The sequence below is a fragment of the Odontomachus brunneus genome, unplaced genomic scaffold (genome assembly GCF_010583005.1).
Source record: "Odontomachus brunneus isolate Ranch 3 - 2012 unplaced genomic scaffold, Obru_v1 Obru_scaffold_110, whole genome shotgun sequence".
NCBI lineage: Eukaryota > Metazoa > Arthropoda > Insecta > Hymenoptera > Formicidae > Odontomachus > Odontomachus brunneus.
In genome coordinates this window covers 324,551-341,338 of record NW_022639560.1, presented here as the reverse complement: position 1 = coordinate 341,338, position 16,788 = coordinate 324,551, and the positions used below count along the sequence as shown (strand labels likewise).

At 36.2% G+C, this 16,788-nt stretch overlaps 4 protein-coding genes across 9 annotated transcripts in view; 2 read left to right on the top strand and 2 right to left on the bottom strand.

The window, feature by feature from the left end:
• Positions 1 to 1,293: 1,293 nt before the first annotated feature.
• LOC116849254 (caspase-1-like) lies at positions 1,294 to 4,038 on the bottom strand. The gene is made up of 4 exons (XM_032826201.1): positions 3,678 to 4,038; positions 2,863 to 3,116; positions 2,364 to 2,669; positions 1,294 to 2,274 (listed from the first exon to the last, which is right to left on the bottom strand). The coding sequence occupies exons 1-4, from the start codon at positions 3,758 to 3,760 to the stop codon at positions 2,024 to 2,026; spliced, it is 894 nt and encodes a 297-aa protein (XP_032682092.1). The 5' UTR covers positions 3,761 to 4,038; the 3' UTR covers positions 1,294 to 2,023.
• Positions 4,039 to 5,467: 1,429 nt separating this feature from the next.
• On the top strand, positions 5,468 to 8,357 carry LOC116849260 (ell-associated factor Eaf). Its single transcript, XM_032826221.1, has 5 exons — positions 5,468 to 5,639; positions 6,288 to 6,519; positions 6,674 to 6,880; positions 7,329 to 7,612; positions 7,876 to 8,357. The coding sequence occupies exons 1-5, from the start codon at positions 5,483 to 5,485 to the stop codon at positions 7,983 to 7,985; spliced, it is 990 nt and encodes a 329-aa protein (XP_032682112.1). The 5' UTR covers positions 5,468 to 5,482; the 3' UTR covers positions 7,986 to 8,357.
• Positions 8,358 to 8,508: 151 nt separating this feature from the next.
• On the bottom strand, positions 8,509 to 14,115 carry LOC116849259 (chondroitin sulfate synthase 2). 6 transcript variants are annotated; one of them, XM_032826219.1, is made up of 10 exons: positions 13,952 to 14,115; positions 13,668 to 13,721; positions 12,668 to 12,970; positions 12,309 to 12,520; positions 11,333 to 12,062; positions 10,932 to 11,239; positions 9,682 to 10,272; positions 9,298 to 9,573; positions 9,020 to 9,203; positions 8,509 to 8,842 (listed from the first exon to the last, which is right to left on the bottom strand). In XM_032826219.1, the coding sequence occupies exons 5-10, from the start codon at positions 11,976 to 11,978 to the stop codon at positions 8,541 to 8,543; spliced, it is 2,307 nt and encodes a 768-aa protein (XP_032682110.1). In that variant the 5' UTR covers positions 11,979 to 12,062; positions 12,309 to 12,520; positions 12,668 to 12,970; positions 13,668 to 13,721; positions 13,952 to 14,115; the 3' UTR covers positions 8,509 to 8,540. The 6 variants fall into 6 exon arrangements, with proteins under 6 accessions (XP_032682110.1, XP_032682106.1, XP_032682108.1 ...); XM_032826215.1 differs by having other exon boundaries at positions 8,541 to 8,842; positions 12,651 to 12,970; XM_032826217.1 differs by having other exon boundaries at positions 8,541 to 8,842; positions 11,333 to 12,076.
• A 5-nt stretch (positions 14,116 to 14,120) lies between these two features.
• LOC116849258 (mucin-17-like) overlaps positions 14,121 to 16,788 on the top strand; it is a 27,277-nt gene continuing 24,609 nt past the window's right edge. The window contains exons 1-2 of the mRNA XM_032826213.1: positions 14,121 to 14,265; positions 14,926 to 16,203. Coding sequence (XP_032682104.1) covers positions 14,181 to 14,265; positions 14,926 to 16,203 — 1,363 coding nt within the window. The 5' untranslated portion in view covers positions 14,121 to 14,180. The remainder of the gene's footprint in view (positions 14,266 to 14,925; positions 16,204 to 16,788) is intronic.

The following is a 16,788-nucleotide window of genomic DNA, read 5'->3' as shown; positions in this document are numbered from 1 at the left end:
TTATATATATATATATATATATATATATATATATATATATATATATATATATATATATATATCGGTAACATTGATGAAAAATGCAGTTTTAAAAATGAATTCATGTGGCGTTTCAGCGCACGCTTATCACAAAATACAATGCGAAAGACATTGTACATTTCTACTTTGCAACCGCGTCATTATATTTTTGAGCAATTACTTTGTAACATCGTCTAGATAAAATGCTACATTGCAAAATCACCTTTACATGATATAAATTGCGAACATCTTAGCGGCTACGTTCAGCAGAACACTCAAAATGATTATTACTCCAGGCAGATATACATTCTTCTGAATCTCTACCAAGAATCTTAAAGCATACTCTAATCACAAAGTACTTTTGCTGAATATAGCCGTTTTATAAGAGGAACAATAAGTGAAAACGCAATTTGCAGAAACTACTAACATCCTGTATATAGAGATGTATTAATATATATGTATATATATATGTTTTATATAGTCTTATATAATTTAACCGTAGTTCTCAAACAATTGCGAGTGTATAAGGCATATGAGAATTCGATTATTCTTACTATGAAAGACTTGGTATCACGTTTCACAAATTTTGTCTCTCTTACAATTGCCGCCGCCGATATTAATAATTGGCTCTTAACTATACGTTTTACGTTTATCAAACTAGCAATATAGCACATTGCACATTCGCTGATGATACTTCGGCGTATGTACAAATAACTTATCTCTGCTTAATTACGGCAAAATTTATCTTCTTCTTTAATTATTTTTGTAACGTCCGAATACTCTGAATAGTAATTGCTGCTTACGGTTAATCCATAACAATTTTATACTTCAGGTAGATTATACAATTAAATAGAGTTGAAATACATATTGTTTTGTCGATGTCAGGCTATTGTTTGTTGCAAAGAACATACACAGATTGCTTCTACATGTTCGGTATAAAATATATGTATATGATTGTAAAAATTTAGGACAGTCACACTGCGTATATATACTGGTTAAAAAATATTCTATTTATATGCAACATCAAAGTGCTATTGTAATAGAATGTATGAAATATTCATCGTATTTTTTCTTCATATATATGTTCCACACATATATTTATATATAAATATGTTTATATGAATTACCGATGAAAAATATGATTAAAATGACTGCATATGGTAATATTATTTAATATAGTCGATAAATCTTGTCTTTTTTTGTACTTATCATATACTTTAATTACCTGCTAAATAAAGATCTCACAGGTAAAGCACGATAGCTTTTGAGATCTTAATTTTCTACTTAATTTTTGTATTTCATATTTTAATACTTACCGTAAATAATTGTGCTACACATTCAGATAAGATTAAGAAATGATATTTTTTTTAACATAATTCTTTTGTGCCATGATAGTGTATGTGCCTGAAAACTGAGATCATGAAAAAAAAATGCATAATTGTGGCAGTAGTTATTTGTTCTCTTGTGATAAATAGAATAAAAAACGATAAAAAGAAAAAAAATACTATCATGTACAAAATCTTATCACTGAAACAAAGGAATCTTTTATCTTATATCGCTATACTTAAACGTTAATCTGGTACTTGCACGGATAATTCGTAATATTACTAAACATACAAGATATATCCTGTTCCCAGAATACAATACACGGCTATCGTATCGACAAAGTGCAGCGCATAGGTAAAACTGGTATATTTCATCGCTAGCAACTTTGAGAGATGATTAGACCTGTGTACTGTGAGTACACAATCCAGCAGCACAGCCTTAACACTATAATCAGGCTATTAGTATTTTCTAATTGTTCATATTTGTTTCTGGACATTAATGTGCTATTATTGTAAAAAATATATCGCTTTGAGATATATTATTCTCTCATTTCTTTAAATAAATAATGTGTAGGATAAGAATATCCTATAAATTTGGTTGTATGACATCGTTAAGACTATTATGCCGGTTTGTATACATATAATTAGTAAGTAGATAATTACTTACTTCGCATTGCAGACTATACACGGACATTATTAGAAGGAGTGAACCTTACCAAACGTGTCAACATAGAAGTAATACATGGAATTTGTTTCTGTTGATGCATAGCTGTATTGTCAGGCGCGTTCGATTCGAAGTCTATGGCGACGTGTTGACATACGAATGTCAGCAGAGTCAACATGTCATAACGAGTGCCATTTTCGCGCAACTCCAAGCACAACGCCTGCATAAACCATGACCCACGAGTGGTGTTTCTCCAGGAATAAAAACCTGTCAATTGAAAGAACATTTTTCAGTTACAATTTAGTCTTCTACATCATTATCTATGTTCTAAAAAAAGCTCTATCAATAATACAAACCAGGTATTGTTGAATAAGCAATCAGAAAATCTGCTTGATTTGGGATACGGAATGTTGTATTTGGTAGTCCATCTGTTTCAGTACGTTCCTTCAGAGTAACACCTCCATCCAGTCTATCACCTTGACAGGCTTGTATGAAGAACATCTTGGGTTTGCCAGCTAGAGATGGACATTTATCAGCGGTGAAATTTTGCCAAAGATTATCAGCTTTGTACATAGTATCATGAGCATAAATCAGTCCAAGATCACCGTGACTTAGTACAGCCACTACTAGACAATCGTGTTCTGAATGATCCATTTTTGCAACTGTGAATATAATATGTTATTATACGTTATTATATGTTCACAAGGTATGCTTGCTATTGTAATATTTTGCAATCATTTCATAAAGTATTTTTTGGATGCTTGCTTCTTTTAGAAAACATTTCTTGACATGTAATTTTTTAGTGACAAAGCAATGTTAGCTATTTTTGAGTTAATAATTCAAAATCTGGCTTACCCCTATCTAAATTCTTCATTATATCTTTGTGAGTTGAGTTATGAAATTCGTTTACTTCAAAACCAAGATTTTTCAGCGTAATGCTTAGATTATCACAATCAACATTCGTACCATTGCGACTTTTAAGATTTGAGACAGTGAAAAACTCATGATTAAAAATGATGGCTACGCCACGTTTGGGATGATTCATGTTATAGTGAGTAGCATAGCGTTCTGTAGGTGCTTGTAAGAGTGGTATAGGAGGACCGTTATTCCTGCAAAAAAATTTTATTTTATCCTTTCACTAAAATAACTCAATCAGTTGGAAACACCTGAAAAACATTTTGTTCCAACAAAGTAACTGGACGACTGTTTAAGGTAAAAAACTATGAGCCCATTGTTCCTTCTTTTTCTCTCTCTCATTTACGTGTTAAGTGTAATTTTATTCGACCTATTTCCATTTTAAATTAAAAATTATCCAGAAAATGTGTAATTTTACTCGATCTATTTCCGTCTTAAATTAAAGATTATCCAGAAAATGTGTTTACAGGAAATCACGTTTTATTTTCATGATTACGTGAATATCTATGTGGGACTTTATACTGCAATATGAATACATGATTTCACATACATGTATTACAGGGGCTAATCGTAAATCTTTTTGTCTAGCGTAAGTTCGTGAAAAAAGTGAGAATTTTCTAACTTGAAATTTTGGATTTTGGACATTTGGAAATGTTTGTTCTTCACGATTTCACGCTACAGAAAAACATTCACGATTGCTCCCACAGTGTAGCTAAACACAGTGTTAGACCACATTATGGAAGTAAGTTTCTTACCTAGGACAACCAAATGCGTCACCAATATCATCCTCGCGCATTAGAGTATAATTCTGGCCGTCTGGTTGATTGTCCGACCACATGACGTTGATTTCACGAATATTCGATCACAGGAAAAAGGCAGAATTTTGTGGCGCAGTTCCGTAATCACACTGTCCAAGTGATCCGTCGTAAAACGAGCTCCAATGTTTCTCACACACACAAAGCGAGATTACTTCTGACAGAAACGCGCGAAATGACGCACTACCATACATTACCTGCATTCAGCAGAACGCTCACTAAACACAAATCGCGTTGCTTGCACTTTTAACACTGGCTGCGTCGCTTTCAGCGCTTATGCGCTAAAACGTCATTCTATGGCTGCGTCCCGAAATTCACTGCCAGTACTGAAATTCTATAGTATATGTGACATGAACTATAGATTTTCAATACTGGAAGTGAATTTCGGAACGCAGCCTATCTTCTACCCGCGTGTAATCAGCGATAAAGATAGAATGACGCTTACAGCGCGTAAACGCCCAAAGCGAACGCAGCCACTTTTGATTCAATGCCCGTTGCATACGCGATCATGCAATGAGCGAAATCCAATGAGCGCGTTCAACGGAAAAAGCGCTCAATGAGCAATCAGTGATTATTGGTTCTTATTATTAGATCCCTAAATCTAGACCAATTATATTGACGAATTGTTCAACTGTGTGCAACTGTTGAGTCTGCTGAATACAGCCAATGGCTGCGTTCAACAGAGAAAGCTCCTTTGCAACTGTGTAAAATTCGTGAATCTGATTGGTTCATGCTCTTGGATTTAACCAAAATTAAGAGCATACTCCAATCAGATTCACGAATTTTACAATAGTTGCAAAGCAGCTTTCTCTGCTGAACGCAACCAATGAATACTGGGGCTCAATTCTCTAACTAGTTGCGTATACGTAAGTTTTACTGCGCACATGTGTTATGTGTTTAACGTATACAAATAGTGTGTCTTGAATTGCAGGTATTCTGATGGATGTAGAACTAATATGCGTATTGCAAATAATAATTTTATTATCTTTTTCCATATATTATATAATGATGACTACTGGTCAGAGGTTAGTTGTCTATTTTACACTGGAAATAATTATTAAATTAAACTATTATTAAATTAAAGTTTAAATTTTTAGCAAGTTTAAGTTAATAGTGACTAATAAATGTTTTTTAAATTAAATGATGGCGTAGACCACTCAATAAATTGTTTATCCAGCAAGGAGCTTTCATGAATTTATTTCATGAAACATTTTTGTATTGTTTGACACTTTTATCATACAGGCAAGGATTTGCCTGTACAATTTGTATTATTTCTAAATCATCAATATTCATGATTTGTACAGAATCACTATTAATTAAATACGGCACAATAATCACAACCATCTATTTACCATCAGCCATTGAAAACGTCTATTCATATAGAGCGCTCTCTTTAGGACAATCAATGCGAAACATTTGATTGGTCAGTCGTAAGAAAATCGCTAGTCGATAGTCTTCAAAGTTGGCTGTTGGCCCAGCTTCACCAATTCACCGATTCCGATTCACCGACAGCCTTTCCGACTCACTGATTGAGGCTTAAAGGGACGTCTACATTGGAAGTAAGCAGTAAGAAGTAGAAAGTAAGAATAAGAAATTGACCAATTATAGTTGATTATTCTTCTCACATTCGACTGTGGTTGGTCAATTTCTTACTCTTACTTCCTACTTGTTACTACTTACTTGCAATGTAGACGTCCCTTTAAGACTACCGACTACCGACTCATTGTAGACCCAGCTTAAGACCGATGGTCTTTTCTAATATCTCGTCGGTGCCCGAGCACAACTATCAAGGCCGCGAATTGAGTATGGCTGAGCGACTTGGATTGGGACCTGAGATTCGTGAACTTAAGTTGGGGTCGACTTTTACGAGTAACAGCTCGACGGCATTTCACACCTTGAAATGTAAGAGATTTAAGATGAGAATCTGTTGTCACAGCACTCTCTTCATCGATAGTAGGAATTGGTCTTTGAAGCAACGTGTCTGTGAGGAATGATTACTCTGTTATTTAAAATTGAAGAATTTTGAAAGTTCTAAGAATTCAGATGTGTGGAGCTGAAAATGCTCAGAATATAAAGGGAGCTTTTATAATTTTTATTTTTAAAGTTTCCTCTAACTGTGAAGCATGTTCTAATCTTCAAACAGGACTGTAATGGAATCCATATGGATGACTATACATAATCAAACAAATTATTTATGAATAGTTACAGTCAGCAGAAAAAGCAGCTTTATCAGTGCTTTACACTGTGCTGCTAGCAGCTTTGGAACTGTTGTAAGATTTTTTGCTGAATGACACCAGCAATTTATACTTTTTCAACATGTTTACTAAGCAGTCGTCTTTCTTTCCAGTGTACTTTTAATGTTGCTTTTTCTGTTGAGCACAATCAATATGTATAATAAAGTTTCAGAAGGATTTGCTGTGTATCTTGTGCTTTCTATTTTGATACTGTTTAATTTAAGATCAAGCAGATTTTGAACTAAGAACCTTTTTTAATTTAGTATTGAAGAAGATATGTTAATTTTCAAATATTGATCACATACCATTTTTTCAGATGATTTTAAACCTGCAAGTGTTGATGTTTCGAAAATGGCTAATGTTGATGCAGGAGCAGATAATACGATGACGGTTACAGTCCCTCATTTAGATGGAGCTGGTACTCCTCATACTGTATTCAAAGGTTCTCAGAGACCTCATCACAAAGAATGTGTTCTCATCATTGACAAAACTACTGGAGAGTTCATATTGGAAAAGCTAACAGCAAATATTCAAGTCAAAAAAACAAGGTTATTTGTTTTTACTAAGTAAATAACATATTTATTGTTACTAAGTTTATTATTAAATATTATAACAGTTAGGTATGGTAGAAATTATTATATGTAATTGTACATGATTATTGTGTGCTAGAAAATTTCATTAAAAATTTTATATTATTTGCAGAATGGAACCTACAGCTAAGCAATTTTTAACAGTTTCTAATGGGAATAATAGTAATGGTAGGTCTGCAACATCTGTTGAACATAAGAGAAGTCCTACACATGGCAGATTGAATGGCAGGACAAAAGTTACCAGTGGAACGAAGAGGGAACCTTTTGTCCAATTGCATTCAAAGGGAGGACAGAGTCCTCCACACCAGGCATCCAGCAGGTATATACTATCAAATATATTGAATATAAATAAATAAGTAAAATTAATTAGAAATAGAGATATATCAAATATAGAGAGTGTTTCTGACAATTCATGATGCACTATCATCATGCATAATCATACTCAAATCTTCTTTAATTAGTAACTTGAAATTATACATGGTTATTTGCAAAATTGTAAGAGAATTTTGTATTCAGTTTGATGAGTTCTACCTGCACACAATAGGTGTGTCATGAATCATCAGACTCTCTGTATAATAAATCCATGTTTCAGATAGAGAGCAAATCTATTATATTTTTTGTATTTTTTTCATAAGAAGCTATATAAAGTATTATAATACAGAAAAAAGTTAGTTTATAGGTTCTGAAAATAAAATGAATTATTACATTACGCATAGTACATTTATAAATTCCGCAGACTATTTTAAACGTTTTATATTTGATTTCAGTTGTTCGCCCGCGCAATCGTCAAACACACAATCGACCTTGGCTAGTTTGCCAATGATTGGCTCCGAGATTGATGATTTCGTATTGTCAACTCCAGTAATTCCTTCATATACGTCTGCACCAGTCAGAGTATCTCCGCCACCTGTTGCGATACCAAATATAAAACCGGCTTCTATAAACAGCGACGAGGGTGCACTAAGCGATTCGAGTTCGAGCAGTTCAAGTTCTGATAGCTCGGATAGCGATTCTGATACGGAGAACATTCCCGTACCGATGGCACCAAATGGTACATAAAAATATGTTAAAGTATGAGAAAAAATGTGCTCTATTTCCCATATTAATGCCTAAATTTCCCATATTATTGCCTTAAGTTATTTTCTTTATTTCTCTCTAACTTTTTTTTCCTTAATCTAAATTATTGTCCACACTTTCGATTAAATTATTTTCTTGACTAACTTTGTAAAGTGTAGTGTAGTAAAATATAACTATTTATATTATTCAGCTCTATGTATCTAAATTAATATTAAAACAATGTTATTTCTTTTTTAGACATTCTAAGTAGTGTAAATTCAACCTCAGTTGTCGCACCGCTCATGCCAGACAATTTCCTGAATGAAGATCTGCAACTGTCCGAGTCAGAATCTGATAGTGATAAATAGTAAGATGCCAATAGGATTAACACGTCAATACATAGATCGTGATTAACGTGGTGATTATTAATATTAAACAAAATACCATATATGTTAAGTCTGTCCTTTTTAGCTGCACTATGTTATAACTTTATATAATATAAATTACACATTTGTACATATAATCAAATAATAGATGTGAAAATAATTAAAGAAAAAAACAAATTGAAATAAATACAGAGAGTGCAGCTAAAAAGCTCTTGCGCACGGAAAGGAGTCGTATTATTCCAAAACGTTTTCACATATCTTATATTTGATCGCAAAAATGTCGCGACAGAAAATCAACCAGAGAGGGGAGGAATCTTTGTATATTATTCAATATATTTATTTTTGATATTGTCATTACACAATTTATTTCTCCTTAATATATTTGCTACTATAAAAAAAAAATATATATATATATATATATATATATATATATAATAAATAATAGAATAAAATATTTATTACACGATATACTTACTTTTAATTATGTGAAATTACAATTTATGTGTATATTGATTTAATACTGCGACTTCTGTTCCATTACGTGTGATAACTTTGATAATCTAATATTAGTCTAGCTAACTGACTACGCTTACCCAAGTGACTATTCTTTAGTCTAAGGCAACTCTTATAAATACTGTCGATGGAATTGTCCTCGCAGTTAACGTCCTTATATTTGATTTTTAACGTCGGTTCGATTGCGCGGAACACATGTATATCGCTGAAAGACACGTACATCTCAAATAAGGAAGTTACAGGACTGTGCTTCGAAAGTTTCAGCAGGGTCGCGATGTCCTTGTCGGATCGCGTTAACGGAATGTTGGCTTCGACCGTCTGCCGCACTGAAACAATCAATTAAAAAGAAATACGATATTGTCAGGTTTTATTTGCGTGTTTTCTCTGGACGAAAAATTGCTTGAGTGGGTAACTTCTAATCTCAAGTGACATGATAGAAGAATGTGTAATCTTTCACGTCGATTTAATCTAAGACCGAATAAAAGCGTATATGCGCGACGTACTTGCGTTGTAATCCTTGATGTAAAACGCAATATTATTGTAGTTCCGTTCATCGTATCTGCCATAATTGCTATTGACGTCCACCTCATCGTGAGCCACTTCATCCGCGTAGATTATGTCGGGATGATACTCGATAAACGGAATCGGGCTGAATATCTGATAACGACTAATAGTGTTCATGCGAACCTGATAAGCAACAACAAATCATCGTTGAATTGAGAATAATCGTTAATGACATTGAATTGTTGCAAAGAATAACTTGAGAAGAGAGTATACTCACTCTGTTTAAATAATCCACTTTCAACTTCGCTCCCATTTCCGTGAATAAAACCAAACTCTCCGGGGAGAACTTTCTCGCGCACAAGTCGGTCACGGCGATCTTTAACATCGGATCGAAATCTACGGAAGTCACGTTGCTCGGCAATCGTATTGAGAGCCACGTGATTCTAGATTGATCCTTCTTATACTTTTCGTTCAATGTTAGTATATTCTTTTTTATCTCGTAGAAGACGTCGCCTCTGCCCTTCGACTGCGAATCGAAATTATACAAGAGCACCTATGTGAAAAAAAATGCAAATAACGATATCAATTACGGCAATTACTTCTGAACATAACGCTGTACGTGAAAAAATTGCGCGTTTTACTAAAGTGTGATTGAACTGACCACCATAAGGAAAGTCTTGTACTTCTTCTCCATACAGTCTTGCGCATAATGCTCCATGAAATTCAACGCATCCTGCTTCTTGTCCAGATCAATAACGACGATCACGTTAATCCTCATGTTCTCGGTCACGTACGGCACGGGTATAATTTCCACTTTACCCAACGGCTTGCAGATCTCAATCCGCTTCCTGACCTCTTTGCCTGTGGCCACTTCGTTGAACGCGATGTCGAGTATGTAATCCATCCCTCTGGATGCGTCGAATTTTTGATAGCCGTTTAGCAGCTTCTTGTAGCTCAGCTTGTTGTCATACTTGTTGATAATATTGTTTACAGCTGTGGTGATCACGTAGTCGATGGCGGACTTCGTGTCGCCGCGCAACTCTTGGATGTTAATGAAATCGGTCTCGAAGAACACGTGAGATTCGTTAAAGTACGACCAGCGCAGAACATCGAAACGTCCCGACGGCTTATTGCCTGGTTGATTACCGATGGGCCATGATACGTTGCGCTGATTCGGCGGGCCCAAATGCGCGGTCTTCGAGATCATTTTGCGTATATCACCGATCAGCTTGTGAACCTTGATAGAGTTGATCTGCGGAGCAACGCGTTATACATGAAGCAACAACTCGTAACTTTCAATAGACAAAATCAAACTTCACGTTAATTTCAATCTGTTTAACTTACAAATCATATCTCACGAAGTTTGCTAGCATATGATATCCTAGTAAACACCAGCCAACAATAATATCAAATCAATATTGTAATTTCTCATTCAACCGTTTTATATACAACAGGTTGCAAAACAGTTTAGATACAATGAAGTTGTAAGCTCACCAAACTGTCAAAAGTGAATGTCGTTACTGTGTGTAACGGGTTTGCTCAATAATTATGTTATTAATTATTACTAGTATTATTTTCTAGTATTTTTAAATATTATTGTTAATTAATGTTCACTAGGATATTAAAGTAAAATTATTAATGCCTGGACATATACTTGGATATTCTTATTGTCTTGATTTTTAAATACGAATATTTAAACTTTCAATATAGAATATATTTTTCGTATATATTTTTGTTGAAAGTTTAAATATTCATGTCAAAGACTAGAATAATAAGAATGTCCAAAACTGTATAATGTTTGTCTAAGCATTGACATAATATTTTATATATTTTATATACTGCTATATAAAATAGCATATATTTTTATGCATTAGTATATTGCTCTATACGTGTTATATTTCAAGTACTTACCGCGACAAAGTACATATTAAACTTGTAAACGAGCATGTGATCGTAGACGGGATACACAGACAACGAATTTCGGAAATCACTGCGCTTGGCCAACTCGGCGAAGTCCCGATCGAAGTTAAACGCAGGCTTCAAGCGTGTAAGTTTGAAATCTTGCCCTTGCACGCGATCAGTGCATGGCATCGACGTGGAATGGAGGATGCAACGGCCGACGTTAACGTCGTCCGAGTCCGAATACGCGTTCTTCACGCACCAGTCTAAATTATTCTTGATCTCCTGTATAACGGAGTTGCTCAGCAGGACGCCGGACTCTGGAAATGATTTTAGTTTAGACCAAGTCCGTTTAGATTGAATTATCGATCAGCTCGCGTTATCTGGATTAGAAGTAAGCGAGCGTGCCTTACCCAAGGAACAGTAGGTCTCGATTTCGCTTGGAACACCTATGTGAACGTTTTGGCTTACGCTTATTTTATTCACAAATTCCATCAGACCCCTTGCATTTATATAGCTCACGTCCTTAACTAAGAAGTAATAGTCATAGTTCTCTAGATAATTGTCGATGATATATTTTATAGTGTGGAAAGGTTTTAGGATGTCTCTGGTATCGGTAAACCCGACTATCCCAGGGAACGAGACGTTCGGTTTGGTCCCTTCCGGTATAGAGATGAAATAACGGATTTTGTCCACTATATGAGCGACTGTTTTATTCAGCGCCACATCCCTGCTGTGGAGATGCTCTCTGCTCGTTATAATACCCACGAATAATTTCTCCCTGATACCCAGCTCCGTGGAGTAATATCGCGGGCGCACGAACGTCTTCCTTGTCTTCAGAGCCTGCTGCGGTTTACCATCGGTATCTATTCGTGGCTCATAGGGGTCCACATCCTCTAAAGTATTGGAAGAATGGTCGAAGGTCTCCACGATATCACGTTGCTTGTCAACGTCGATCGGTATCAATAGCAGACTGAAACTTAGGCCCATGCATATGCCCATGATCAGGTAAGCATTGCTCCAACAGAGCGAATATAACACTTTAAGTAGTGGTCTCATTTTGCAACGTTTTGTAAATCCTAGCTGGTGTCTCAAAAATACTTTTGTGGCCTTTGAATATGTTTGAATACGTTGGCAGTATCTCTGAAAAACAATTCCTTGTATAGTTTGACACTGAATGATGTTGCTAGGTTGCTGCAAAAGACTGCGTTCAGCAGAGAAAGCTGTTTTGTAGTTGTTGTAAAATTTGTGAATCTGATTGTTATATGCTATTATCTGATTGATATATACTACTAGATTCACAGCCAAAATTAAGAGCACATGTCAATAAGATTCACGAATTTCACAACTGTAAAGCAGCTTTCTCTGTTGAACGTAGCCAAGACTCACCTGTTGAGCTCTGTCTTTAAATAAGGTTAGAAATTTGGAGATCTTGAAGAGAGAGATTGAGAGGTCTTCTTCCACGTGGAAAATGTTGCCAAAATTAACATTAGAGAGACAAAGTCATCGAGCACTATTTCTGTTAATAGAAATTACCTTGAAACCGTGTGCAGTTGTCAACTCTAATTGGCAAATAGATGACAGATTTTTTGTGTACCAACCTAAAATAATTGTCACATGTATGTTTTATTCGATTCTCAATGCGTGAAAAGCGCAAGAGACAAATTTTTAAAACAATGTATGTAATAATTGTCATATGTGACGCCAATCGAGCTGGTCACATTTGTTTACCAAGATTTCATAATAACCTGTACGTCGCGCAAGTTTCGGCATTTGAACACTCCTGCGATCATTTGGCCGTCGTGTCTTCGCGAATATCAAATCGCGATCGTTCGTGTCATGTTCGTGTCAACTTGTTTGCGCGCACAAAGAGTATAAGTGAGCTCTCTATTAACCACGAGTACCGCGCATAGTTCCGCTCACGCCGCACTCCTCGTCGGCGACGTGTACTCTGCAGATCTTCCGTATACGTCAGTAAACTCCATTTTCGCCTCCAATTTCATAAGTCAGAATCTCATTTCTCGACTCTTCGTTCCTTCCCTTACGAAGTTCTGTTGATTTAAGATACCGAGGTAATGAACATCTGTTTGTGACATCTGTTTAAATCTCGCCGATAGCAATCCTCCTCGAAATCAGCTGATTGTACCGACGAGGAGTTACAGGACGACGCACGAAGTGCCGTACCACTTGTTTTTCGACAAAACAAACTCATTACTGATGAAATTAATGCGAACCGTGAGTAAAACGAGTCGTACAGACTTGGAAAATTGTTGTTCATCATTTCTCGGAGGCACATTCTTAAATTAAATATACATGGTACAGCAATTCTTGAGTCAGCCTGTATTAAAGACTATGGTCTTGAGTACTTTTTAAGTATTACCTATTAAAAGAGCATCTAAATATTATTGTATATTATTTTGATTATTCAATATATATTATTTATATTTTCAGTATATTATATATATATATATATATATATATATATATATATATATATATATTACTTACATTATTATAATGTATTTATAGTATTACTTACATTATTATAGTGTATATTCAGTATATATTATATTATTAAAGGTCAATTATTTTAATAGTAGTTTAAACTTAAATCTAAATTTGAACTACTATTGAAAAATTGGCCTTAAGAGTTCACGAAAGTTTATAAGATTTTTAGCTATATTTCTTTTATTAATGGCGACGCGCGAATAATATTTTCGACATATTTAATTCAAGCATATTTTTTACCTGTCATCGCTATTCACTTCCAGACACATTTAAAATATTCGTCTGATTTTATATCTGTAAAATAACTCATCTTTTATTTACATATATATATATATCAACTTGAGTTATAATCATAAAATGATTAAGGATCCGACGAGTTTTTGCAAGTTCTTAAGATAGCGCAAGACGTCCTGGAATCACCCCGAATATGTCCAGGATATTTTGGATAATATTCTAAGATATTATGAACGCATTCAGTATGATTTCAGAATGGTTTGCAGCATCTGAGAGTATATAATACATACATTGTTGGTTTGTTCGCGTTCGTCAATTGAATCGACATTGCGGCTTCCTATCGATCCTCACGAACTTCAAGAATCTGTCAACGCAGCGCGAGCATTCCTCTCTTCCGACAGGTATACCTTATGTAAGGTGTCGGTGATGCTCCATGGAAGATTCGTGCGAGTCAACGGCGACGACACGCACAATTCGCGAGCACACGACCGCCCCTGAGAATGCCCGTGATATGACGCTATGCGAATTATCCTTCTCGTCGTGTTTTACATTGCGGCTTACGCGGCGAGAATTGCGGACGGCGGTATCGCCGCGACGATACTAGGTAATTACTTTGACAGACGCGGAACGAGGTCACTTGGCGGTATCAAGTTTAATTTTGCTCGATGAGCATCTCTGTGCGCGACTGACAGAGCGAAACCTTGGTCCTCGGATCTAGGTTTAACTGTGTGAGGTTGTGGAAATATCTTTCACGTGATTTTAAGCTTAAAGAATTCGATTGTGTAGAAAAATATGCATATCCTCGTATAATATCGAGTAGTCATTATTTAGATTCACAGGAACGAAATGTGTTGCCGTATTCGTTATTTTTCGCGATAAGACCTTGCTCTTCGGATTCAGATTTACTGTGTGAGACTACGGAAGTATTCAATGTGATCTCAGGCTTGAAGAATTCAATTGCATAGAAAAATATTTATATAGTGATGGTATCAGATAATTTTTAGTTAGGAATAGAATGTACATTGTCATTACTTTTTGCGACACACTTCATTCTTCAGATTTATATTTATCATGTAAGGAAATATTTTATGCGACTTTAGACTTGAAGAATTCGATTGCACATTAAAATATGTGTAATATTGTATTAAAATATAATGTCGGACAATTTTCATTTGAAATTAAGAAACGAAATACTTATTCGCGAGAGAGAATTCAATGATTTCTGCGATGTAATTTGTCACGATTTTCCTGGCAATATCCGTAGGAAACAGCGTAGAATACATCCTCAAACAGAAGACCAGGAGCCGAGTGTCCGAAGTGCCCGTCGACGATGGAATGACAATCAAGCGCGACAAACAGTCCTCGCTGGTGAATCGCATCGACGATTTTCTGCAAACCAGGAAACTGCTCCCAAATGGCAAATCGACGCGTGTCAGACGAAGTCTTCGAGGACGAACGAAACGCGCGCGAAACTCGGACGACGAGGTCGCGCGTCGTCAGAACGACTTCGAGAACGACGACGACATCGACGCGGACGATGTCTGGTCGAACGTGGCGGGATCACGAGGACTCCCGGTCTGGCAAGTCCCGGAATCACCAGTTCCCGCGACCAACCCGATCCCGACGTCGACTCCGACGGCCATCCGGGTAAAAAACCCGGAGAGTTCCGATTCCGATCATTTTTCGCGAACCGACCAGACGATTCTCTCTCTTATCGACTCAAATTCGCGAGAAACACTCTACGAATCACCAGAGACTCCCACATCCGAATGGGAGGCCGACGAGAGCCAAAATCGACGCGAACCGGAAACGGCTCTCCCGCCGAGGCAGTCCGTGTACGTCCTGAGCTACCCGGACAGATACGTCGACGCGATCAACGGAGGTTTCGCGTTTCCTAAGACCTCGAGCCATCATTCGCCGATAGAGCTGCTAGACGTCGGATCCGAAGATATCAGTCGCGCGAGAAGCGGTTTCGTTTCCGGGAAGCCGATCGAGAGAGTACTCGTTCCCATGTATCGCCTCGGAACGCTTGCCGACGCCTATTCGCCGAGACTCTTCAGCGGACACCAGGAGACCCCGGCGAGTGACGATGAGAAGTCGCAAGTCAAGGATAATCGTGCATACGCGAGCTCCTTCAGAAAGTTCCTGCTGGTACCCGTGTCCAAGGATCTGTATGTGCTGAAGGACGCCGACGAGAACTCTCGTTCTCGAGCGAGCGCAGACAGCAATAACGCGACATCGGCTGTCCTCGCGTTCAAGGCGCATCTGCATCACAACGCGAAAGACGTAGGCAGAGCGTACCTTCGGGGAGGTCCGTTAAAATATCAGCACCGTTTACCTGATCACGACTCGAGTCACTTGTATCCCGGTCTGGATCCCGCTGTCCTCCGAGAAGAGAACCTGGATCCTGTGAGAGAACCCACGTCATACCCGAATTTCTTGTACCCGGGAGTCCCCTCTCAGACTTATCCCGCTTTAATCGATGTCATGCCCGAAATATCCGACGAGGAAATCGTTCTTCAACCTGCAGATCCAGAGTTGGGTAAGTTGTTAAGTTTAAACAAAGAAATTAATTTTTTTTTTAAATTTAATTTTAAAGTTAAGCTTGAAGAATTAACCCTTAAATTAACTTACTTCACGTTAAAAGTTATATAAACGGTTAAAAGTTATAGAAACTAATTCAATTAACAGTTAACTTGATATTAAATTAACGACGACGACACCTTAACGTTTATCACAGTCAAAAATTAATTATGCAATGCAGTATATATATTTTTGTATAATTAACTTTTTAATTAAAGATTAAATTTGTGGATTATTAATGAGAAAGTAATTTTTTATAAAAAAAGAATTGATTTCTGTTAAAGATTTCATACAAGAAAAGAACATTGATGTTCAGAGAGATTAACACATTTTTTTGCAATTATTTTTTGTTTCTTTTTTTGTTATGTTGTTAGCAGCTCACAATGATTTAAGTATTAATGGATTATTTTAACTTATATGAAAAAATTAATAAATCAAAACTAATTCATAAAACAACTAGTTTAAGTTGAAAATCATTAAATTAAATAAATAAAGTTAAAAATTATTGATTTTTTAATATCTTAATTTTTAACTTATTAAGTAG